The sequence below is a fragment of the Electrophorus electricus genome, chromosome 4, assembly GCF_013358815.1.
Source record: "Electrophorus electricus isolate fEleEle1 chromosome 4, fEleEle1.pri, whole genome shotgun sequence".
Classification (NCBI taxonomy): Eukaryota; Metazoa; Chordata; class Actinopteri; order Gymnotiformes; family Gymnotidae; genus Electrophorus; species Electrophorus electricus.
In genome coordinates, this window is record NC_049538.1 from 5,376,481 (window position 1) to 5,399,756 (window position 23,276).

At 45.6% G+C, this 23,276-nt stretch overlaps 3 protein-coding genes across 7 annotated transcripts; 1 reads left to right on the forward strand and 2 right to left on the reverse strand.

The window, feature by feature from the left end:
• Window positions 1-2,575: 2,575 nt before the first annotated feature.
• dnajb1a (DnaJ heat shock protein family (Hsp40) member B1a) lies at window positions 2,576-5,994 on the reverse strand. Of its 2 annotated transcripts, XR_003411795.2 has the most exons (4): window positions 5,434-5,994; window positions 4,306-4,868; window positions 3,610-3,923; window positions 2,576-3,281 (listed from the first exon to the last, which is right to left on the reverse strand). XR_003411795.2 is itself a non-coding variant. In XM_027026775.2 (3 exons), the coding sequence occupies exons 1-3, from the start codon at window positions 5,642-5,644 to the stop codon at window positions 3,693-3,695; spliced, it is 1,005 nt and encodes a 334-aa protein (XP_026882576.2). In that variant the 5' UTR covers window positions 5,645-5,994; the 3' UTR covers window positions 2,576-3,692. The 2 variants fall into 2 exon arrangements, 1 of the variants encoding a protein (XP_026882576.2); XM_027026775.2 differs by having other exon boundaries at window positions 2,576-3,923.
• Window positions 5,995-6,791: 797 nt separating this feature from the next.
• On the forward strand, window positions 6,792-13,777 carry tecra (trans-2,3-enoyl-CoA reductase a). Of its 4 annotated transcripts, none has more exons than XM_035525372.1 (12): window positions 6,792-6,889; window positions 8,961-9,011; window positions 9,393-9,444; window positions 9,543-9,587; window positions 9,714-9,817; window positions 10,357-10,472; window positions 10,630-10,735; window positions 12,084-12,156; window positions 12,237-12,280; window positions 12,380-12,437; window positions 12,514-12,602; window positions 12,897-13,682. In XM_035525372.1, the coding sequence occupies exons 1-12, from the start codon at window positions 6,875-6,877 to the stop codon at window positions 13,068-13,070; spliced, it is 927 nt and encodes a 308-aa protein (XP_035381265.1). In that variant the 5' UTR covers window positions 6,792-6,874; the 3' UTR covers window positions 13,071-13,682. The 4 variants fall into 4 exon arrangements, with proteins under 4 accessions (XP_035381265.1, XP_026882580.2, XP_035381264.1 ...); XM_035525371.1 differs by lacking the exon at window positions 6,792-6,889 and adding an exon at window positions 13,734-13,777 and having other exon boundaries at window positions 8,729-9,011; window positions 12,897-13,113; XM_027026779.2 differs by lacking the exon at window positions 8,961-9,011.
• A 707-nt stretch (window positions 13,778-14,484) lies between these two features.
• samd1a (sterile alpha motif domain containing 1a) lies at window positions 14,485-22,230 on the reverse strand. Its single transcript, XM_027026769.2, has 7 exons — window positions 21,771-22,230; window positions 19,591-19,837; window positions 19,286-19,431; window positions 18,565-18,628; window positions 18,280-18,472; window positions 17,595-17,709; window positions 14,485-15,114 (listed from the first exon to the last, which is right to left on the reverse strand). The coding sequence occupies exons 1-7, from the start codon at window positions 22,119-22,121 to the stop codon at window positions 14,962-14,964; spliced, it is 1,269 nt and encodes a 422-aa protein (XP_026882570.2). The 5' UTR covers window positions 22,122-22,230; the 3' UTR covers window positions 14,485-14,961.
• Between the last annotated feature and the right edge of the window lie 1,046 nt (window positions 22,231-23,276).

Here is a 23,276-nt window from a genome sequence, read left to right on the forward strand (position 1 = left end):
CGCCATCTAGTCCGGTTTAACAGGCACGCTGCCACCAGATAGTCCGGTTTAACAGGCACGCTGCCACCAGATAGTCCGGTTTAACAGGCACGCTGCCGCCACTAGTCCGGTTTAACAGGCACGCTGCCACCAGATAGTCCGGTTTAACAGGCACGCTGCCACCAGATAGTCCGGTTTAACAGGCACGCTGCCGCCATCTAGTCCGGTTTAACAGGCACGCTGCCGCCATCTAGTCCGGTTTAACAGGCACGCTGCCACCAGATAGTCCGGTTTAACAGGCACGCTGCCACCAGGTAGTCCGGTTTAACAGGCACGCTGCCACTATCTAGTCCGGTTCCCAGCGTGTCGTTTTCTGTTATTTCGCCCATCAATACAGAACCACACATGTACACAACACTACAGGATTTCAAAAAAATTGTATGGTAAAGTGTTTTTTCACAAGCCTTTTTGTACGAACCGTTTTGAATAGCTCAAGGTTAGAATACCTCATATTATATCATATTTGTATGAATTTTGTCCCAACAATGGAATTAGATCTTAAAACATGAAATTTCCAGAATAAAACAATTAACTTTGGAATATGAGTTTTTCCTTTAAATGGGACTGTCACCCATCACTACCTACCTAATTACAGAAGTTTTCCATCCCTGTCAAACCACTGACAGGTATTCTACACTCACCACCAACGTTGCTAGATTTATTTATTGTAATTAAGTTGTAGGTGTACAGTTGGAGAATTTATTTACTCACAGTTTGTGTTAGCCATTTTCTGTCTTTTCAGCAATGGCCAGTTTCTGAATACAGGACTGCTGTTGCCTGGATATTTTTTTGGATGTAAGTGCAACAAAACAGACAAAAATACAATAGCAACACTGCTGTGTTGAATGCTGTCATACCAGCACAATACCCACTATGATGCCACAGTACTCACAATCATGCCACAGTACCCACTATGATGCCACTACCATCGCAATGGCAGTGATGTGTTGAGGGTGGTCTATAACACCCATATATATCATTGCTAGTGGTCAGAAACTAAACTTGTTTATCAGAAATAAACAAGGTAATGTGAGGCTGTGAGATTGTGCATGTGAAAAGATAGTCTACAGTCTGTAATTGTACACCTAGAAAATTATTTTTAAAAATAGGTGTAATAGGAACATGGTGTTTCTAATAAAGTAGGTGGCTTGTGCTGTCATGAGCTACAGTAGACAAGATCCAAACATCTGGCTTTTTTTAATACTTCCCTCAAAGCACAGCTATTGAAGTCATGGTTTCTTTTGACACATCTTTCCTATTGCATTTTTTAAGTAACCTTTTTAATCTAAATGCTCCTGTTGTGTAGTAATACACACTCCACCGCAAGTGTCATAGTGTTCTCACAGAACCATGATCACCCAGCACAGCAGGAACTCGCAGAACTCAAACAAGATATCTGGTCACTGAAATGGATTTCTAACTATCACCATACTGTTGTCATCAACACTATGTAAAGGGAAAAGCGGAATAATGTTCTTGAGACACACATTCAATATCTTGATAAACCTCCTTTTATTTAGATGATAAACAGGAGCAACAGTGCAAATCTAAGGCACAAGACGCCACTTCCGCTGCAAATATACACACGCATCTGTTTGTTTACATTTCTCGTCTATATTTATGTTTTGTATTAACAACATTTTGTTGTATCAACACTTTTTCTTACCTTGGACGTGCAGAGAGGATGAACCTAATGACCAGTCTAAGCCATCTTCAGCATCACCACAATCATCATCGCGTTTTGGACCTTGAGGAAGGTTGGACAAAATCAGTCTCTGATGCAGTCAACATCATCAGAAACCTCACCATCGTTTCAGGCATTTTCATCCAAGGCTTTACTGTCAGCAGCAGTAGCAGCACAACCAGGGCCATTATCCTCATTATCTTTGAGCCCCAGACCGTCAGCAGATGCTGATCCATTTATTCAACGTATTACCGACTCTCTCTTCGGCCTGTTAATGGGGTACAGGTGCTCTGTGTGATGTGCGTGCATTTTGAGTGCCGTTCCTCTGTAATATTTCTCACTGTGAATTCTAAGCACATTTCTTACTACCTTGTAATTTTCAGTAGTCTCATTTTAAATTTAGATTTGTGTATGTATATCATATTTATAATTTATTCTTCATTTTAAGTTAGACTGATCCCTTAATTAAGACACCTGCAAGTTGAGCGTCATCCTAACTGTGACAGGTGAAGGCATACAAGGATATTCTCTCATCAGACTGAGAACGAATGTGGACAAACCCAGAGTGAGACACCAGTAAACTGCACACCGCTCAGGTAATTCTTCTCCACCTCATACCAGCATTATATTAGTAATGCTGTTGGCTTTTGCTTGTAATTTTTGCTTAGTAATTTTGCTTAGTACGTCTGACACAAAATTAACACAATACTAGAATCATTTATGCAAACAATGGACTTATTCTGATAGTCACAAAAAAAACAAAAAAACAAAAAAAACCCACAATCACTATAGCACTTAGAAAACTGTATGTGGTGAACTTGTAACAGAAAAACCACACAAATGTCTTACACCTTTTTTGGAAATAGCAGAATCTGAGTTTTACTAACCATGAACCACTTAATTCTTGCAAAGACACTCTGGTATGCATTTCTACATTTTATGCATTTCATCATCTCTTCCACACACATGCAGTCAACAAAACATTTAGCACAAATTATTTAAACCTAGTAAAAGAATTCTGTAAATGAGATGGAAAATAATCAGACACATCATCAATAAAAGATACTGTACAAGTGATAAAGCTCCTTTAATCTTCGCATTCACACACTTCCTGCTAAGCTTCTATCCCAATTCACTGTAGTCTCATGAATAGGTTGTCTTAAAAAAAATAAGACCTCAAGTTTATTTTCAGTCAACAGCTATACAATTGCCTTTACAAACCCTTTAGGTTCATCTTGAGCACCCAAAATTAGTTCAGCTATGATCTGCTAAAGTACAACACAAATTTGAAAAAAAATAATGGCAGGGAATCCAAGGAGTAGGCGCATTACACTCAACCTGTTTAAAAGCTACATTCAGGCATGTTTCAAACTTCCTGAGCCATGCTCAATACACAGGCCCACCACACAACAGACACCTGTGAAAGCACTGGGAGAAGGGACCCAAGGCTCCTTTTGGAAATCTTGGTTTGACAGGACCAAGTTCAGGTAACAGAACTCCTGCCCTTCCTTGGATCGTGCTTCGCAGCGGTGTCGCACCCGCACGGAACGGATGGTCACTAATGTTCGTGGTGAAGAGGGAGGGAAAAACAAAAAAGATATTCACGGTTTAGTCCATTGGTGTCAGAAACATAAATAAGCTGCAAACAAGAAAAAAAAAAATATCGCTGTTGTTCCTACTCTGACAGAACCTGGTGTGGTAAGTAGACAAAAGAAGGCAGCTGCACCAGTTCTGTGCCATGAGGTATCTGAACATATCGCACTCAACACTTTTTTCAGGGTGTCCGACACTACGGTACTTCGGAAAGGGTCTCACAGTGATGCGAAAAGTACACCAAACATGGTTAATAGATTTCTATATTTAAAAAAAGAAAACGTTTCCCATACACTCCGTTCCAACTGCAGTACGTGGGAGTATGTATTGAAGTGGTAGGGTGAAGCCTCTCCTTCTGGAGACCATGATGACGGGGTCACTGAGGCAGGATCTGCAGCAGAGCGTCACGAGTGCTCGGGCACAGTTTTTCTGGAAATTTCACCACGAACTCCAGCACCATGTCCCCTCTCTTCTCAGGGCATTTGGATAGGGGCAGGCCCTCACCCACAATCCTCTTCTTCATTCCAGGCTTGATGACATCGTGCGACGTCACCGTGATGGACCTGCCGTCCAGCGTAGGGGCGCTGATTGTACAGCCACACAGCGCCTGAGAAATCATAAATGTAGATGTAGTAATCAGCTGTACCTTTTGCGCCACTACACTGGAATGAGCAGTAGGGGGCAGTGTTTCAAAGGGAAACCTTGGAAACTTTCACTCTTGATTTATTCACTGAAAAGGTGCCATTACACAGAATTTACTTCAAAATTCAGACAAAATAAATATAATTTTCAAAACATTTCTGAAGTGAAGTTGGATGGAATGAGACTGATCCATTTAAGGTCAGAATATTCATAATTACCTAATTTTCTTTCATTTGGGTGAACTGACAGCCTTTCATCAACGGTGTTGCTAAGCACCTTACACACAAACTAGCGAGAGGTAATGGTGTTTAGTGTAATCAAATCCAGTTTGGACAACAGACACTCACATCTCTGAGGGATATCCTAGCAGGGTAGATGATATCAGAGCCATCCCTACGAAACAGTGTATGCGTCTTGTCTTTGACGACAAACACAATGTCAGCGGGGATGTTGGTGGGCGTCTCGTCTCCCTCCCTGGGAAAGGTGATCTTGGTCCCCTCCTTCCAACCTCGCTTGATTTCCACGGTCAGGATCTTGTCCTCCGTGCGAACTGAGCAGCCGTCGGCGTTGAGCCGCTTGCGGGAGATCTTCATCTTTTTGGTGCAGCCGGAGAACACCTCCTCCAAGCTCACTCTGAGCTCGTGTATGACTGGCGGGTCTTTCTTTTTCTCTCGGCTGCCGTGGGAGGCCCCGACACGAGATTTAAAGGACCTTGGAAAGCCACCCATGCCGCCCATGCCAAAAGCAGCAAAAGGGTCGTCAATGTCCATATCTTCATCGCCTCCGTGGGAGAAGAACTGATCAAATGGACTGCGGCCACCAAAGAACTCTGCAAACATAGCGTGCGGATCTCCATGGAAAGTGTAGCTGGGGCCGTTGGCGGTGCCACCTCCAGAGTGGCCTTTAAGCCCTAGGACAGAAAAAGTCAGAATCTCTTTAAACAAAGCACAGAGCCAAGAAAGGTTTCAGTTATCTCACAACTGAAGCAGTTGTCAGGAACTTGATCACATACTGCCACCTCCCTTAAACGTCGTTTCTGGAATTCAAGTTTGTGGTCAATTCTCATGTACTGAATGGACCGTACGACATAATTCACACAGCGCATAAACTCTAACATTGTAACGTGTAACATTACAACGTAGACTACAAACCCACAAACCAGTCGGTTAGTTATATTAGCGAACAAAGTTCTTGCAGCCTGTTGCGAACTGTAGGCCGTGCTCTTGCCACTAGATGCCATCTGAGAGGGTTACTGTTAGCGCGGTAACATTAGCTAGCTAACCAACTACAATTAATGATACAACACTGATATATAATCAGTCAAACAAGCAGCCTAGTTAACTAAACGACACTCGACAAGTCACGAAATCTATGTGCAGATTTCAGGATTAACCTAGGTAACGCCATGTAAGTAATCTAGAGCTAGCTAGGTTAGCTAAACAACTGAACGGTGTGGAATGAGCGCTGCGTCTCACCATCTTCGCCGTATCGATCATAAATGTCCTTCTTTTTCGCGTCGCTCAGGACATCGTAAGCCTCGGCGATCTCCTTGAATTTATCCTCTGCCCCTGGAGATTTGTTTTTGTCTGGGTGATATCGCAACGCCTGCTTTCTGTACGCTTTCTTGATCTCGTCATCGGAAGCACCCTTTTGTATGCCCAAGATTTTGTAGTAATCTTTACCCATTACAAGGCCTTTCTAAAGCTGCTAGCTATCATTGAATTGTAGCTCCTGTATTAAGCAGCTGTCGTTTCCATTCGGATGTTTTATCTACCGAGCACTTAAAATAGCAATCTAGCTAGCTATGCTACTAATGATAGCTACAAGGTTAGTTCGTAATTTCAAACTAGCAAAAGTCTGTATAGGAACCTGCCACAAACACAGCGGTCCCAATTTGCCAGAATCCGTCTTATTTTCCGTGAACGGACACTGCCGCATTACTGAAACCCTTCAAAACTCGAAACTTTCCGTTAGCCGGCCAGCAGCCTCGCTTATCTGGCTAACTCCCGAACCTTAGCCTACAGAAAGTACGAGAACCGAGCGTTCTCTTCCTCAAAGTCTTTAATGGGCGCTGCATTTGTGTGTGGGGGGGGGCACACAGCGCCCCTCCTGGTCTGGAGTAAAGTCTAGCATTACCGTTGGGAGCGAAGGCGTGTACTACCTAGCTGTATAACAAAGGGCCGTCCGTATCATTATTTATAACGGGCATTATTTCTATACGAATACACACTTTGTATGTTAATACCAAATGTAAAAACTATCGTTGAAAACCTTGCTCATGAGTAGTTACGAGCTATTATGAAAACAAAACCAAAAAAGCAAAATAGAATGTGATAGATTTTTTCAGATTTTTCAGATTTTTTGAGTCCTGGTATCCTCAGGAGTCAAACATGATCATCAGAACATTTTGATGAATGTTTCGGCATCCTGCCAGGGAGTGTTACTAACCCACGAGTAGAACCCCAGCACCGAGAAGACAGGGCCTGTGGATCAGGAAGAACAATAACAGCATATCATTAAAAAATATCCAGTGCTGCTAAAATATTCAGGGGCTGTCCAGTTCCTTTATAGCTGAAGCTTCTGGTGTTTATAAGAAGCATAATCACAGTTATGTTATAATTGTGTGCTTGACGATTGTTTTGATCATGGCGGTTGATGGCTTGTATAGTTTTAAACGCAGAGTGGTGTCTTTCATGACATGTTCTGACAGGTACATCAGTCATCCCTCATTTATATCATATCTAAACAGCTGGGAGTATACAAATAGAGCTCTAAGCATAGTTCAACGATGCACAGTCAGCAGACCACAGCCACTCTGGAGCTGTGCACGAGAGGTGCACACAACACACTCAGGCTCCTCCTAGAAGAGACGCAACTCAGCTGGAACACATATGGACACACTAGTCTGAAAACACAATGAGGCAATGTGAGGTAAGGTGCTCTGCTCTGTGTTACTTTGGGTTAATAATCCTAATTCTAATCCTAATCCTAATCCTGGACCATCTTTTATTCTTTCCGCTACATGCCTGAATGAGGTAATAAACCATTAGTAAGATGACTATTCATAGTGTAGCATGCTTCAGGGACTCCAAAATCTCCCTGTTATTAATGCGCTGCAGTATACATATTATTTGCTCTGCCAGAGTAGCAGAGCAGTCTGGGATTTGTAAGAATTTATCACTGCTAAAACTAGTAGGACATTAACTGTCATTTTGGTCAGTGGCCACATGACTCGTGTGTAATTTAGCCTTCCCTTCTCACCCTCTTTGGCCTGAGGCGTTCGAGTCATCCAAAAGCTGTGACTATTTATTAAGCCTAAATGATACTCTGTGACTTTCACTTTAAATTTAGGTGCAAATGTTCGTAACCGAGCCTGTCTGCCGTTCTGCACAATTGCAGATAATTTGAGGCCTGCTGACAGCAGATGTAAGTTCAGCAGCCCTCTCACTTTACCTAGCTCTGTGACTGCTTTATCCTCCCAAGACTGACAGATATAGAGGAGTATTATATGGTATTTTGAGAGACCATACTGAGAAGCGGATTTGCAGAATGCCAAGTTTATACTGTTACCATGCTCATGGACAACCTCTAGGGGGCAGCACTGTGCTGAGATAGCCCCCACAGATGTTCTGCATGCTGGTGAAGGAGTAACTGATCAGGAGCAGCATGTCGATGATACAAGCTGAACACTAAACTCTGCACCTGACCCCAACGCAGGTGGACAGGGAGACGACTCTCGCAGCAACAGATCAGGAAATACAATATTTCAGAGGCTCACTGCTCTTACCAGGCTTACTTGATGAAGCATGTATGGACAAAACAAAAAACAAAAAAACAAAACAAACAAACTAATTTTAAAAAGTGACGCATGATATATTGCTGTATTTGATGTTAACTATGATGCAGTCCAGTATAAATGTCTGTTTAATTGTACTGGCAGGCCTTTGCTTCGCAATGTTGTGTTTCTGATTATTAGATATTCTCTTTATTAGATATTCTCATTAATAAATAAGGTATTAATATTTGAGTATGTCCACAGCAGAAATCCCCTGACTCTGTTAGCGTCTAAGATGTCCCTGCATATATACAAGAACTAGGCAGAAACAGAAAGTGGCCATATATCTTAAACTTCAAAGCAGCAGTGTGCTGGAGATTGAACAATGGTGAAGAGCGATCCTGGGCTGGTTCGAAGTGGACGGCTCCTCAGATCATTAACGGCTCAAACCTGAAATAGCTGCAGAGAATCAGGAGCATCAGGCATTCTACTGAACCGGCCCGAGATCTGTAAGTTCACCAGGCTGACCTATGGAGTAGCAAGTCGGTATATTTAGCCTGGTGAGAGGCGTATCGTGGATTATGTCTTTGGCCTCTCATATTTCGCCTTCCCAAGGTTTTTTAGGGAGGTCCCAGAGATGCTGCAGAGAATGAGACCCTCCAACCAACCCCCCATTTACCCCAGCTAAGCGTAAGGGGGTTGGTGACGTTTTCCATTTGACAATACACCTACTGCATTGAGAAAAAATGCATCACAATCCAACAATTCCACAAGACACTACACATAGCTTTTCATTTCCACCCCATGACCGATAATTTGCCCAAACATGCCCCACCTCACATATTCACTCTGCCTCCTTCCCCTCCTCCCCGGCTGAAAGGGGGCGCTGTGGGCCTCACATAGGAGAGCTGCAGCAAGAAAACCAGGCGGAGCTGCCCGCTGTGAAACAGGTGGACAGCAGTGGAGTGACAGAGAGGGGTACTGGAGGCATCTGAAACACTTATCGGACTCCAGAAAGCCAGTGAGCAGATCTGTTTCTGGACAGCCTCGGGGTTAAACTGCCCACACCCTGCAGTGAGAGGCTCAGGAGCTGTGTTCTGAGGAGCAGTAATGGATATTTTAGCTTTAGAAGCCAAAGGGGGCAAGGTGGAGGCACCTCCACCGCCTGTCTCCACCAAACCCAGACCCAAACCGCCCAAAAAACCTAAACGAATCGTCTACTTCGAGGTGGAGATCCTGGATGCCAGGACCAAGGAGAAGCTGCTCTTGTTGGATAAGGTAGTGGGACGGGAGGGCATGCATGGCTTGTTGCAGTGCCCTGCCTGAGCTTTTGGGGCGCATGTGGTTTCCCAAATCATTGAATGCTTTTTCCTGCCGCTTTTACGAGTTTAACAAGTCTTGTGCTTTACCTTAAAACCTGTTTTGTCCGATTTAATCACATATAATACATCTGCAACCCAACACTTTGTGACTTGGAGCTGTGTTTGGTGGTGTGTTTTGTGGTGTGGGTAAAAGGATTGATGTTTTGTTGGAACAATAATGGTTTGCAGATAAATGGTTGATTATTTTGACAAATTTAATTGGACACATAAATCACTAAAGCACTTGTATCGTTAGCCATTAGCTTCTCCCTTCCCTGCTCTCTCTCTCTCTCTCTAGGTAGAACCGTCTGCCACTATTTTGGACATAAAATCCATGTTCCACAGATCGAGTAAGTTTCACTCAACACCTTTTGTACAGATGTCAAGCTGCTGGCAGTGTAACTGTGGCGTTATCACGTTCAAATCTCTGGCTGCTCTGCTCCTCCAGATCAGCGCTGGTATCCCGCCAGACAGTCGCTGTGCCTGGAGCCCAGTGAGTGGATCGCGTTTCACGGCGCTGCTCGTGAACATGCCCCTGCTGGTCCTTTCTAAACAGCTGAGTGTTGCTGGGAGCATGAGGGCTGACTGGTGGTGTGTTTGTACTGTGTGCCTTTGCCAGAGGGCAGGCCTTTGAAGGATGAGGAAGTCCTGCAACAGCTACCTGTGGGAACCACGGCAACCTTCTACTTCAGGGACCTGGGGGCCCAAATCAGCTGGGGAACAGTGAGTGCAACATGGAAACCATCACACACACACACACACACACACACACACACACACACACACACACACACACCCGCCCAACGTATTTTGTCCTCTGGTTCAGTTTTCTCTCACCTTCCCAGCACCCTATCCTCTCTCAGTACATCTAATCTCACTGGCCAGTTTCCCCACTAGGTGTTGATCCCTCTGACCTCCTGTTCACCTTACACTGACCTCCCTGAATCTCAGAGCACAACGGGTGGTGTGGGGGCTCACTGCGGTCTCTAGCGTCCTAACCCCTGGTGCTGCTTTCCCAGTCTCCAACTGCTCCGGGGATGCCACAGGCCCCAGAGTCTGCTGCTGGGGTCCTGAATGTAGGGCTGAAAGTGCCCCTCCAGTGGCTCACTGACAGCCACGTAGTGACACACAAGCCACATTTGTTCCCTATGACAAGCTTGCGCCAGCAAACTTTTAACACACGCTGCCACGGCCTGTCTCAGTGTCTCACATACACTCCCTCCCCTGTGCCTGTCTGCCTCCATTTCTCTCGCTGTGCCCAGGTGTTCCTGGTAGAATGCATCGGGCCACTTCTCATCTACCTGATGTTCTATTTCCGTCTGCCTTTCATCTACAGTCCCAAGTACGAATTCACGACCAGCAAACACTGGGTCGTGCAGTAAGTATCATACCGACCTAACCCACACCCCCACGCCTTCTCCCTGTCGATTTTTAGCCCATAGCACAGATAGACATGAGAGGCTCAAAGCCAGGAAATGCACCCTCGGGGTTCCTCTGGGAGGGGGTTTGCTAACACTACTCTCTGTTGTCCCCAGCATAGCTTGCCTGTGTCACTCCTTCCATTACGTGAAGAGGATCCTGGAAACTCTTTTCGTCCACCGCTTCTCCCATGCTACCATGCCGCTCCGCAATATTTTCAAGGTGATGTAGCCAGTGCACTTCAGATGTGTACAACATTCTACACCTATATAACTGCATTCAAAAATATTCCACCCCTTTCACCTTAAAAGGTGTTAGGATATATGTAGAATTTGATGAAAATATGCAACATTAAGTGTCAGTAAACAGAATACTTATTGATAAATATAAGCATGTTGATAACATAAGTTGCCATAATTTTGAGCTCAAATGAAAACCATCCAGTGTCCGTGTCCCCTAATATTCAACCCACAGCCTCTGTATTTGGTGTCCCATCTTTTTGCCTTGATTCTGCTACAGGTAAGTGCCCACCAGCTTCTGTCCGATCTCTCAAGGAATCTTTGCCCATTCTTCTTGTGCAAGACCTTCCAGCTCATTGAGGTCTGACAGCTTCCATACTGCAAATAACTTCCTTAAGCCCCAGAAGGCCACTCCAGAGCCTGGTTAAGGAAGCAGTCCGGGAGACCTGAAAGTATGCTTGGGATCACTGTGTTGTTGGGGAGTCCAATTATCAAGGTTCAAGTTCATCACAGATGGCCTAACATTCCTCAAAATGGCTTAGCGTTTCTGTGAATCCTTGATGCAAGGCACATTGTCAAAATGGCCAGCTCCTGCAGCAGAACAACATCTCCCCATCATCACTGGCCCACCTTCATTGTTAAGTGATCTTCGTATGCTTGGCGCCGACACATCTGCCCTGGCCTTTATCAGGTCATCCTGTCAAGTCTTTTGCAGTAACACAGCAGTTTTTCGTCACTGTCCAGATGAGATGCTAAGGTCTCCTGATGAAATTCTGAGCTTTCTTCCATGGCCAGAGAAAGAAAAGATCTCCCCCCTCAATTTTAGTAGAAGCTACTTGGGATTAATCATGTTTTAACCCAACTTCAGATCATACAGACTAGTAAGAATTTAAAAAATAAGCAATAGTACATGGGGGTTGAATAATTGAGAGATTAACACCCTGCTACTCTATAACACGTCATCATTGTATTTCTTTGATCATTTGCTGTATCATTCAAAAGACCTCATTTAAATCCAAATTCAGGTCTGCTGAGAAGTCCAAGATTGTAAATCCCTACTTTCTTCGGGCGTTAAATATTTCCGACTGCAGCCGTACATTTAACGGTGAACCGTACTATGCCCATGACATCTTCCAGTAAGAGCGCCGACGCCGGATCGCATAACCCAGAAAGCTGGTTTCTTGAAATGTCGCGTTGTAGACACCCTGGTCCTCTTTTAAATATACCTACGACAACAACAACCGTGCGCCCCAGAACCATATACCCCACTGCATGGAGCCGAGAGACCAACTTATGGTTCTAACGTATGCATCTCTCTCGCTCTCTTTCAGAACTGTTTGTATTATTGGTGCTTTGCGGCGTGGATGGCCTATTACATAAATCATCCTCTCTACACCCCACCATGTGAGTAACGAGCCTCATCCGGACCGACCTAGCCAGCCTTGCCTGCTGCAGCCTGAGCCAATGTGTCTGTGTCTTTGCAGACTACGGGGAGCAGCAGGTGAAAAGCGCGCTGGTGGTGTTTCTGGTGAGCGTCTCCCTGAGGCCGCACGTTCCCTTCGCTTGCCAGCAGGTTGACTGACTGTTCGCTCCCTTTACGGGGTTCTGTGATTTCTCATCTCCGTAGTTTTGCCAGCTGGGGAATTTCTCGATCCACGTCACTTTACGCAATCTCAGACCACCCGGTAAGTTAAATTCAACGCCCACAGTAAAACATTAGCGGAGGTAATGAAAGGTCTCACTGGACGCTTTGCATCTAAGGCGCCAAGACGAAGAAGATTCCGTACCCGACTAAGAATCCGTTCACGTGGATCTTTGCAGTCGTTTCATGCCCAAATTACACATATGAGGTAAGAACAATCAGTCCATCACTATGAGAGCTATAATTCAGCCATTACTTTGGGTAGAGAAATCTCAGTTTAGCTTTAATGTGGCCAGGTGAAAGCATTAGCCATTACCAAATTACCATTACTAATGAGAGGCGAGTCAGGCGTGTGCGAATAGGGAAAACTGCAGTTAAGCACCCAATCCCAATTTATTTGACTGCACTGCTGCCCTCTGCTGGTCAGCGCAGTACAGTGTTGACTTTTCCCTACTCGAAAACGTTCAGTCGACACGCCTGTGTGCCACACTGTCCCCTGCAGGTGGGCTCGTGGCTGGGGTTCACCGTGATGACGCAGTGCATCCCTGTGGCCGCATTCACTGCCGTTGGCTTCGTGCAGATGACCGTGTGGGCCAGAGGCAAGCACCGCACCTACCTGAAGGAGTTTAAGGAGTACCCATCTCTACGCTCACCCATCCTGCCCTTTGTCCTGTAGCCTGGCATGCACGCACACCCACACGCGAGTACTGTATCTCAAAGTAAGGCTTGAATTCAGAGCATGTCCCCTGAACACTGATATTTATGAGCATAACGAGCAAATGAATCCTGATGTTTCTAATCTGAAAAAATGTAGCGCATGCAACCCCTGCTGTTACCATTCATGGACTGCAAAGGCATCGGTGGAGACACTGAAATACCATCCAGATAATTAGTTAGAAAACAATTAATCTGGGGTCTGTTATGACAGACCTTATGGTCCTTATGAACCCTGACAAAACATTGCTCAAATGGTTGAACAGGAATCTACACTCACTACTTACACGGAAAGGCAAACTAAAATAGGTTGACCGGATATCTATTTAAAAAAAACAAAAACAAAAAAACACTGCCTGTAGAGGTAAGCTACAACTAAACCAGTACACCCTCACATCTTTAAATGTTACATCAGAATATATATTTTTATACAATTAAAAACAAAAACCATCAACACGTGTAATTGGAATAGTGGCTTCTAATGCTCTCTGAAGAACAATAAAGGCACCAGTGCTGATGTTAACCTGGAGTGTGCCAGTAACACTCTGAGTTATGTGATTAAACAGACACATTAACAAAACTGGTCTGTGCGATTACATCACTTTTCACCCGACTCCACTCGTAGGAACCAGACGCAAGCAAAGCTGCTGGCGCTCCAGCGCAGGCGTGCCCAAGTGCACACTTTTAGTGGTCACCCTGCTCGTTCCTCTGGACCTCTGCGCTCTTCCTGACAAATCCAAATATATCGCGTACAATATTTGCAGACGGCTCAGTTCTGGGAAACCTGACGAGATGGCTTTGGAATCGGAGATTAAAAGAAACAAGAACTGGAGCGTGCTGTTTTCGGGATCATTCGCAGCGGCACTGAGGTATGTGACCCATCTCTGGTTGTATTGGAAACGGAGAAGCCTGGGAGACTCTTCTGAGGGTATCGCGTGCATCATCGAGTTGTGTCTCATAGTGAAGAAGAGTAGTTTTCTTCCTGATGAAGGAAAATCCCTGGAATGGACTAACAGCTTTGAGCAGCAATGAGAGTCTGGAGTAACATTATTTGTAACATATTTAAAGCAAAGCATCATCAAACCACACACACACACACACACACACTTGTATGACTTTATTAAACTCCCTTCCCAAATACTTGTGTTTGGAGTGGCAGAGGATCTTGGCCGTAGGTCATGCCCAACAAGCTGCCATCACACCGTCAGCCTCCTCAACCCGAAACAACTACAGGAAAACTCCCACCCTGGTTAGACTTGGCATGATTAAAGGCAGAATATTTGGAATAATGGGTGACTCTTCCCTTTAAACGTGGCTGTATGATCACTGAAGATTTATTTTCTTATTTCAGAAAAGATCTTAAACAGGAGAATATGTGCCACTTTCTGAAACTGGATTTTATTTCCCAACTCGACATTCCCATTTAACCAGGGACATACACCCCACTGCTGTACATATTAAAATGAATGGGGAAAATCTATATAATTTCACAAACAAAATATATTACTGAGATACTGTAAAGCATAAGAAAAACAATACTGGTGGAGGAAAAATCTCAACACCCCCCTTCAAAAAAAAAAAACAAACCCCAAAAGGCCCCTCCCCCCAATAAACATGGTACCACCATTCCACAGCTGGGTGGTGTCAACAGCCGTGTGAAGAGGAGGAGGGTGAGAACCAGAAGGGGGGAAGAGGAGGCAAATTATGACCTGCAGTGAGGTCATCATTCAGCCTGTGGGAGAGGGGGTAGGAGTCAGAGGATAGCGAGTCCTTTCTCTGCCCCTTGACGGAGCCCCCCCCCCCCGCGCGCTGGGTGGGTTTCAGTCGGCCTTCGGAGGCAGCTGGGGGCGTGGCTAGGAGAAGACGTCGCCGTCTTCCTGGAAATGGCTCCTCTGCAGCACTTTGACATGGTGCTCGTAGATCTTGAGGGCGGGGCCGAGTCTGATGGACAGGCCTGTCAGCACGTCGCTGCGCTGCATCAGGAGGAGGGACTTGCCGTCGATCTCCTGTGGATGGTCAGATGGAGGAAGCAGCTGATGATTAAGTGCACTCAGACAGACGAGGCTGTTAGGAAAAATAACTATTAACAAGGCCTGAAGTTTACACAACCACTGGAGGAGCTCCATTAAAAAACCAACAACCAAATGGCATGTACTGCGCTGAAATACTGTTCTGTAATATTCATCTAAATATAACGGCTTCTCTTCCTCAAAGCCAAATAACGGATTAGTATTGGCCGATTTCTTGGCCAATCAGCCAATACTAATCTGTATAAAAAAAAAAAGAAAAGAAAGGAAAAAAAAAAAAAAAAAAAAAAAAATTTGAGTACTCCGAATTAAATGACGTGATTTTAGAGACCTCCTGCAGCTGGAAACAAGATGTTTAATAGCAAAAAACAACAAATAAACCTGCATTCTTATGAAGAGTCGAACTGGGTGCCACCAGATGACCATAACAATGGACAAGAAAAAAAGAATAATAATGATGGTGATGATGATGATGATGATGAATAACTTCATGTCTTTCTCTTTCTTCATAATTGTGGATCTTTTGCAACTCAATGACTAGAATGACGAAGTAGATCTGGCTGGGGTGGACACCTGGTGTTGGGCAAGCTCTCCGTTATAGTCGTGGCCAAAAGTTTGGAGACTGACACAAATTTTGGTTTTCACAATGCTTACTGTCTCAGTTTTTTGTCAAATGTTTACATGAAGTACAATTATAAGCATTTCCTAGTTTTTTTTTTTAAACTTTTATTGCCAGATGCATCCAGTTTAAGCAAAGACTTAATATTTAGTGTTGACCTTTCTTTTTTAAAACTTCTGCAATTCGCCTTTGCATGCTGCATATCAGTTTCTGGGCAAAATCTTGACTGATGGCAACCCATTCTTGCCTAACCATTGCTTGGATTTGATCACAGTTTCTGTGTTTGTTTGCCCACCCTCTTTTTGAGAATTGACCACAGATTCTTAATGGGATTGAGATCTTGGGAGTTTTCTGGCCATGGACCCAAAATTTCAATGTTTTGTTCACAGAGCCATTTGGTTATCACTTTGGCCTTGTGACATTGTGCTCCGTCATGCTGGAAAAAGCATTGTTTAGCACCAAACTGCTCCTGGAACAGTCTAAAGGGGCTTCACCAAAGAAAATAACTTTACCCCAGTCCTCTGCAGTCCTCTATACTTCCTGCAGAATGTCAGTCTGTCCTTGATGTTTTTTGGAGAGAAGTGGCTTCTTTGCTGCCCTTATTGACACCAAGCCATCCTGCAAAAGCCTTCGCCTCACTGCGTGCAGATGCACTCACACCTGCCTTCTGCTATTCCTGGTAGTGTCCTGATCCCGTAGCTGCATCCTCTTTAGGAGATGGTCCTGACACTTGCTTGACTTTCTTTGGTGTCCTGAAGACTTCTTCGCTGCAGTTGAACCTTTCTCCTTGAAGTTCTCGATGAATCAATAAATAGTTGATTTAGGTGCTCTCTTACAAGGAGCAATGTCTTTGCTTCTGAAGCACGTTTGATACAATGCAATGAGTGCACATGTTTCTTTGGAGGTAACCCTGGTTAACAGAAGAAAACTTCAAGCACCACCACCCTTTTAAAGCTACCAGTCTTCTCTTTTAATCAGAATGACAGAGTGATATCATCTGCTCTGTCCTCGTTAACACTTTATCCAGCGCTAACGAGAAGATCACTGAAGCGATGTTAGCAGGACATTTTGTGGAAGGGCTGAAATGCAGTAATTTCTGCGATTAAGTTAATTTTCATGGCATGAAATGACTTTGCAATTAATTGCAATTCATCTGATCACTCTTCACAAGCTAGAGTTAATGCAAATCACCATATAAACTGAAGGAGCAAACCTTTTGAAAACCAAAATTTGTTCTAGTCTCAAAACTTTTGGCCACGACTGTAGAGGATCCAGGACTGTGTGTGCAGTAGATGGCAGCATGGCTCAGAGCAGAGTCACCTCTCTCTTTATTCCTTGGAGAAAACTGATGGGATACTTGAAACATGCTCTCATGAGCATTCTTAGTTGTAATGACACGTTACTGGATAGCAGCTTAAATACCAAAACATTTGTAATTAAAATAAAATAAAAGCGTAACCTGTAGATTTTTAACCTGCCTGGTTCAAAATGAAAGTGGAGTTAATGTTTTTTTGTTGTTGTTGCTTTGTTTTTTGTTTTTTTTACATGTGTACTTGCTGCCCTCTAGTGGCTGTATTATTAAGTAGGCCAAGCATTTTTCCCAGTGGACCGAAATGCAATCCGAGTAAAGGCAAGCCAATACAAACTCCAAAGGTAACTTGGCCAAGACACTATAGCTTACAGAAAGTCTATTTTAAAACAATTTGCATTTCCAACAGTAATATCCTATTTCAGTGGCACAGTAACACAAAACTCCAGACACTAGCGAAGCGCGGCAGATCAACCCACATAGCACATGCCTTGGCATGTCATGACCTCGGCAGACCTGCAGGACACTGACCTGAGTCCTGAAGGCTGCTGCCTGCTCGGGGAAGCCCGCGGCGGTGAAGTAGCTCACCACATCTGCCACGCTCCACTGCAGCGGGTCCTGGGCCATCTCCTCGGCCTTCACCAGGCTGTGGACCAAAGACAGACACACAGCATTATTCTTCTCGTCTGAGATCACGCCTGTCCATACTTGGAACCCCCTACTGTTGTTTGGTTCGTGTGCTTTGGGTTGAGCTTTGACCAGTCAGGGATTGGTGTGAACTTTTTGTATTGTTTTATGTGATTTGTTAGAGGGCTAATTTGCATATTGCAGACTTTTGCACCATCTGTATTGAAAAGGCCAATACCGTGATAATTTCCAAACAATATATCGCTCAACCCTAATCTAACGTTTCCCCACTACAGCGCTACCGACAAAACCCACTGTCACGAGACCACACCTGGTGAAGAGCAGCAGAGTTAATCCAACTCAGAGTTAATCCAAAAGAACCTGTGGCACTGTATCTACAGCCTCAGACTGAGGATTTAAACCTGCCCACAGAATCACTTACACCAACAGGCAGCGTTCAGGCATTTGTTTTTTTAAGCGAAGAAACAGGCCTAATCTCTATCCACAAGAAAACAAAGTGTGAACGGTTGCTGTGGGAAATGGTTAGATTATATTTTCACACCGGCACAAGCTGTAGCCTTCCACTTACGTTCCTCTCTTCAGCCCTGCATTCTTTGCCGGTTCTATTCCGGCGACGTCCTCCCCTTTACTGCAGGCGACGTCCTCCCCTTTACTGCAGGCGACGTCCTCCCCTTTACTGCAGGCGACGTCCTCCCCTTTACTGCAGGCGACGTCCTCCCCTTTACTGCAGGCGACATCTTCCCCTTTACTGCACTTCTTGCCTGCGAAAGTGAAAGGAGTTTAACACGTCCGCTTCCCGGGACGGGCAGCCATGTCTACGCAGCATGAGCGGGCGCCCAATCGGAGCACTCACCCTCCTGCGTGGGGGCGGGGCCTTTGTGGGGTGCCTGGCCGGAGCCAACCGCCTCATCCAGGTGCTGGGTGGGAAGAAGGAACATGCCATGAGGGGCGTGGCCTAACACACCTCTCCAGAATCACATTCAGGAAGCCGTAACAGGTATGACAGTGGCACAGGTTTCTGGGTATCAGCCTCTAAAATGCTAATAAAATGTCTTCTTGCTACAGTCTCTGCTAGCTGTGGCTCAGCCAAGGCTCTAATGTGTCCCTTCATGAAGCTCTACACCAAACCTAAAGCAGAAGGCTCATAAGGAGTGAAAACATTCCAACACAGTGGCAGCTACTAAAATCGGGATACACCTTGCCATCAGAAAATATATTCGTTTAAAAAAATTGGTAAGTTGGTAAATACTGAATATGACCTGGTTAAAGACACCCGCATAATTTTGGCTACAATTATTTGTTTATTGGATTGTGTGAATGCCATGAGTCATCAAAACACCCACAGAACTCTCATCTGGGACAATGTGACTGGTCGGGATGCTCACAGAAACCGTCACTGTGATTTGTTAGCGGGCTAATTTGCATAATACAGACACCTGCATCAGTATCGCGAAGTCTGATACTGTTACAAATCCCAAGCGATATATCGCTCCACCCTGGCCCAGGACCACACCCCCAGCCCCAGTTCCTAAGCTGCCTGGGTGGGCAGAGAGGTGCCACACAGATGTACATACCGGAGAGGCTCTGCACTCGGGCAGCAGCTGATCAGGCGTGAGCGCGCTCTCCCCGGCCCTTGGCCCCTCCTCCCCTGCCATTGCGCTCCGCTGAGCCGACGGACAGATGGCTGCTGGCTGGCGCACCAGCTCCAGCTCCGGGGACCCTGCGAACAGAGCAGCACACGCAGACAGGGCGAGGTGAGCTCAGCTCCGGCCGTGCAGGGCCGCCTGCAGACTCACCGCGCTACGGTCCACACACACACACACACACACACACACACACACACACACACACACGCCCCTCTGGAAACCTGGATAAATACCTGTGTCTCGTTGAGCTGCAGGCTGCGTGTGCTCAGGGGGGCTGTGGGTGGCATCTAGGCCCTGCTCTGGGGGGCCGGAACTCGGGGAGCTTCCGGAAGCACGGGTTGCAGCCTGGACGTCACAGGCCTCAGGGTTGGGGCTCATGCCGACGCCGGAGTCTGTGGTCTTCTGCATGGCCGATGCGTCCAGGCTGACGTCCTCCTCGTCCATGCTGCTGTCCAGCCCAGCTGTGGTGGACAGCTCATCCTGAAAAGGGTTATGTTATGAATCATTTCTGTTACGCCGTTTTTCTTTTGTGATAGGCTTTAAATATTGACTTCCTAATAAACGAAACATGACTTTGTAAAAGTGTTTAAACTATCAAACAGGCTTATGTGCTAAACAAATTGAATGAAAAAAGATGGGGCTCCATTTGTTTGGACAAACATGAGTAAAAGTATGTAGAAACAGACACAATCTCTAAAAATATGCCAGTCTGCAATGACCCAACATGCTGCGTTTTTTCATCTCTAAACAAAAACAGCATTTTAAAAACTTTAGATTTTTTTTTTAATAAAACGTAAATCATACCTTGCAGAAATGTCACTTTAATGATTTTGAAACTAAATGTCCTCGCTGCAGATATGGTTTAAACAGATGCACTATACATTTACGACCGAAGCTACGACGCATCACGTATACAACATGGGCGACCTTTGTATTTGACGATCGCACAGACCTCGCATTACAGTGCAACGTTAAGACCTGAAACGCAATCAAACGCGTCAGCGCAGCGCCTGCTGCGCGGAGTTGTTCGAGGGGAAATAAGCGTTGCACGCAGCGTACTGTCGCACTGCAAAACTGAATTATTGTCGACTCGCACTAGTTCTCGTCAAGGCCGCACGCTCTGTCTAGCCGAACTGGATAGAGCCACATCGCGATTTTTCACGCGTTCACCGGATACGTGGAAACCCGATGCAGGGAAAGCGGCGCTCAGGTGTACCGCGATATCGATCAAGAACGAACTTGGAAGCGGCCCCCTTTCGCTTATTAACTTCTGTGTACTGTGGCGCTGACATACTGCGGTTCAGGTCTGGCCGCACGGACGCGTGTGCGTGTCCTCGAGAAACTAGCTCGAGCTGAGGCGCGCGAGTAGAGGCGCTGAACTCGTGAGAGCCCGCCCCGCGCGCACTAAGGCGCGCTGCCCGCGAGGTGAACGAGACTCGGAAAACTGGCGCTGAACGTGGCTGTCCGACATTACCGGGACCCGAAAAAAAAAAAACCAAAAAAAACCCCGAATGTTTCACAAACACGCGCAAATTGTGTTGCTTGTCGGCTGACCCGAGATCAAATAAATATCTTAACTGGTCGCGCTCTCGTTCTTTTCGTATGTAAAAGAGCATTTGCATCGTAATCGTCCGTACGCTTTTGCAGCACACCGTAATAAGGTGCCCCGTCCCGGTTACACGTCCTCCGCGTCTTTCGGCGAGTTGGCGAGCCGCACCGACGACTTCGTCCGTACTTCGCTAGCGCGAGCGCGAGCGGTCGGGTTTCTTCCGACAGACGACTTTCACGGGAATTCGCGTAGACTGCACCGCAGATCGCGCGCGTTGGCGCAAATGTGCCCGAAAACGTGCTCCGTGACCTTTTCGTTTAACCGTCTCCCAACGCACTGTCGCTCCCACCAGAATGCGACAGTCGCTCCCCCACATCCGTGATGTTTCGGTGACTTTCGCTCTACCCCCCACCATGTAAAACCGAGTTGGGCTTCATCACCCACGTCGTCCACAGAAAGACCTGATCACCTTGCAAAAAAATGCACACAAAACGTGGTTTTCCAGACTGAAATTTTCGTGTGCTTAACAAAACGAAAAAAGAAAAAAAAAGTCTTTCGGCAGCTACTCCGCAGCTGTTGGGGGAAAAGCTTCCATTGTTGTTGGCGATTTTACGTGGTCAGGCGAGGTAGTGCCGCTCCCCGTCTGCGCCAGCTCTCGTCTGCATGCACTTGCTTTTGCAGTGTCGTTTTTAAATGAACGCCAGTTTTAGATGACACCAGCTCAATCATCCAACCGATTACTTTTAGAAACCTTCATTTAAAAAAAAAAAAGCAACAACAACTGGTTTTGTCCCAGTCACGAAGTACTTCAGCTCTATGCGAGCGATCGCTGTGCTAGACAGGGTCACAGGTCTGGTTACTTACTTCCATGTCCTCCATCTGGTCCTCATCCGTGGGACCGAGAGCGCTGTCGCCGTTGTTCAGGTCGGGGAGTGACGCGTGTTTTACCGCGGCTCTCATAGTTGCCTGCTCCAGTTTTCGCCTACCTCTCTGCACCTTGGCCGCATTCCGATAGGAGACCGAGCCCTTGTAGTTCACTTTCAGCACCGTCTGCTCCTGGATCAGTTTCTCCAGCTCCAAACAGGTTCGGTCCGGCTCGGACCCATGCCGCCTTCGGACCATTCTGCAAATTCTCTCGAGGTCCGGACGTGCTTTCCTCGACCTCAGCGAGTCTATGGTCTCCAGAATCCATTCGCGATACCTCGGTTCGGACATGATTCCCGACTGAACGGGTCGACGGGGTGAAATGGAGCACGCACGCACGCGTTATCCTCGCTGTGACGGTCCGTCCAGAAGCCGCGGTCCGAGCCCGTTTGAGAGGAGCGGAAACATTACTGTACGCGTGCGTTGGTCACATTGTGCGCTTAAGGTGGAATGCCTGAAATAGCGTGTTCCGCCACAAGGGTGATTTAAGGTGGAATTGCAATGGCCGTAATTTACCCCCATCTTGTATCAAACTTAAATACTGCGGTGTTTTTATTAAATCCCTTAATAGATGTTTTATTTACATTTCAAACTGGACCCAGGTTGTGTTTTTAACAATTAAAACTTTATTGGAATGATACATGTTGCAAAATATTATCTGTATACTTTTTTTTGTCTTTTTTAACATATTTGATGTGTCTTACGGGTATCCGTCAAGTTTTCCAGAAGGTAAAATAATTAAGACTGTTAAAGGCAGAATATACAGTATTGTTTCCCGAAAAGGTACAATAGACTACACCATCACCATACCCATGTCAGGAGGAAAGTTTCTCGTTATTGAAAATACACTTAGAAAATATGAAAAAAGTAAATCAATGTTTTTTCATGATTTTAAAAAGCAAAACAGAAGAGAGTAAGAAACTGGATGTGCACAAGGGTGATTGGAAGCATGGATCGATGCACACAAATCAGCCGATTGACAACAGAATGAAGGGACGAAAAGAAGACAGAGGGACATAGGACACCAAAACGTTTAAGAGAAGAACTGGGCCCAGGGAACCATGAGGACACAGAAGGGGTGACTGCCGCAGCCCATCAATCCAAGATTACCACTTATTTACATACTTGGTCAGAAGAGGTCTCAAGTGGTACATCTGAGCATTTCATAACTCTTTGGTTATTGGAAAACAATTAGACGCTAGTGCAGATCTGCTAGGTGCCCGACAGACTTGCTGGGGCATTCTGAAGTGTGTGAAGGGCCCATGTGTCTAAGGCATCTCAGGAGGAGGAGGGTGCGTGTCAGCAACCAGCTCCACCCTTTGATACACAAGTTCATGAAGACATAACAGGCCAAAAATTGATCCTTAATTAGATTTGACAGGCTTTATACATATGGTCCTGTGCAATAAATCCGACAAAATCAAAAGAAAGGCTTATATGAACCAC

Excerpts from the sequence above, each read along its gene's own strand:
- dnajb1a (XM_027026775.2), bottom strand. The coding sequence starts at position 5,644 with ATGGGTAAAGATTACTACAAAATCTTGGGCATACAAAAGGGTGCTTCC. Across the intron at positions 4,869-5,433 it reads TGATCGATACGGCGAAGATG|GGCTTAAAGGCCACTCTGGA; the intron begins GTGAGACGCAGC and ends TTTCTGTCCTAG. Across the intron at positions 3,924-4,305 it reads CTAGGATATCCCTCAGAGAT|GCGCTGTGTGGCTGTACAAT; the intron begins GTGAGTGTCTGT and ends ATGATTTCTCAG.
- samd1a (XM_027026769.2), bottom strand. The coding sequence starts at position 22,121 with ATGTCCGAACCGAGGTATCGCGAATGGATTCTGGAGACCATAGACTCG. Across the intron at positions 19,838-21,770 it reads ACCAGATGGAGGACATGGAA|GATGAGCTGTCCACCACAGC; the intron begins GTAAGTAACCAG and ends AACCCTTTTCAG. Across the intron at positions 18,473-18,564 it reads CCCCGCCCCCACGCAGGAGG|GCAAGAAGTGCAGTAAAGGG; the intron begins GTGAGTGCTCCG and ends TCACTTTCGCAG.
- tecra (XM_035525371.1), top strand. The coding sequence starts at position 8,844 with ATGGATATTTTAGCTTTAGAAGCCAAAGGGGGCAAGGTGGAGGCACCT. Across the intron at positions 9,588-9,713 it reads GTCGCTGTGCCTGGAGCCCA|AGGGCAGGCCTTTGAAGGAT; the intron begins GTGAGTGGATCG and ends TGCCTTTGCCAG. Across the intron at positions 10,736-12,083 it reads CGCTCCGCAATATTTTCAAG|AACTGTTTGTATTATTGGTG; the intron begins GTGATGTAGCCA and ends GCTCTCTTTCAG.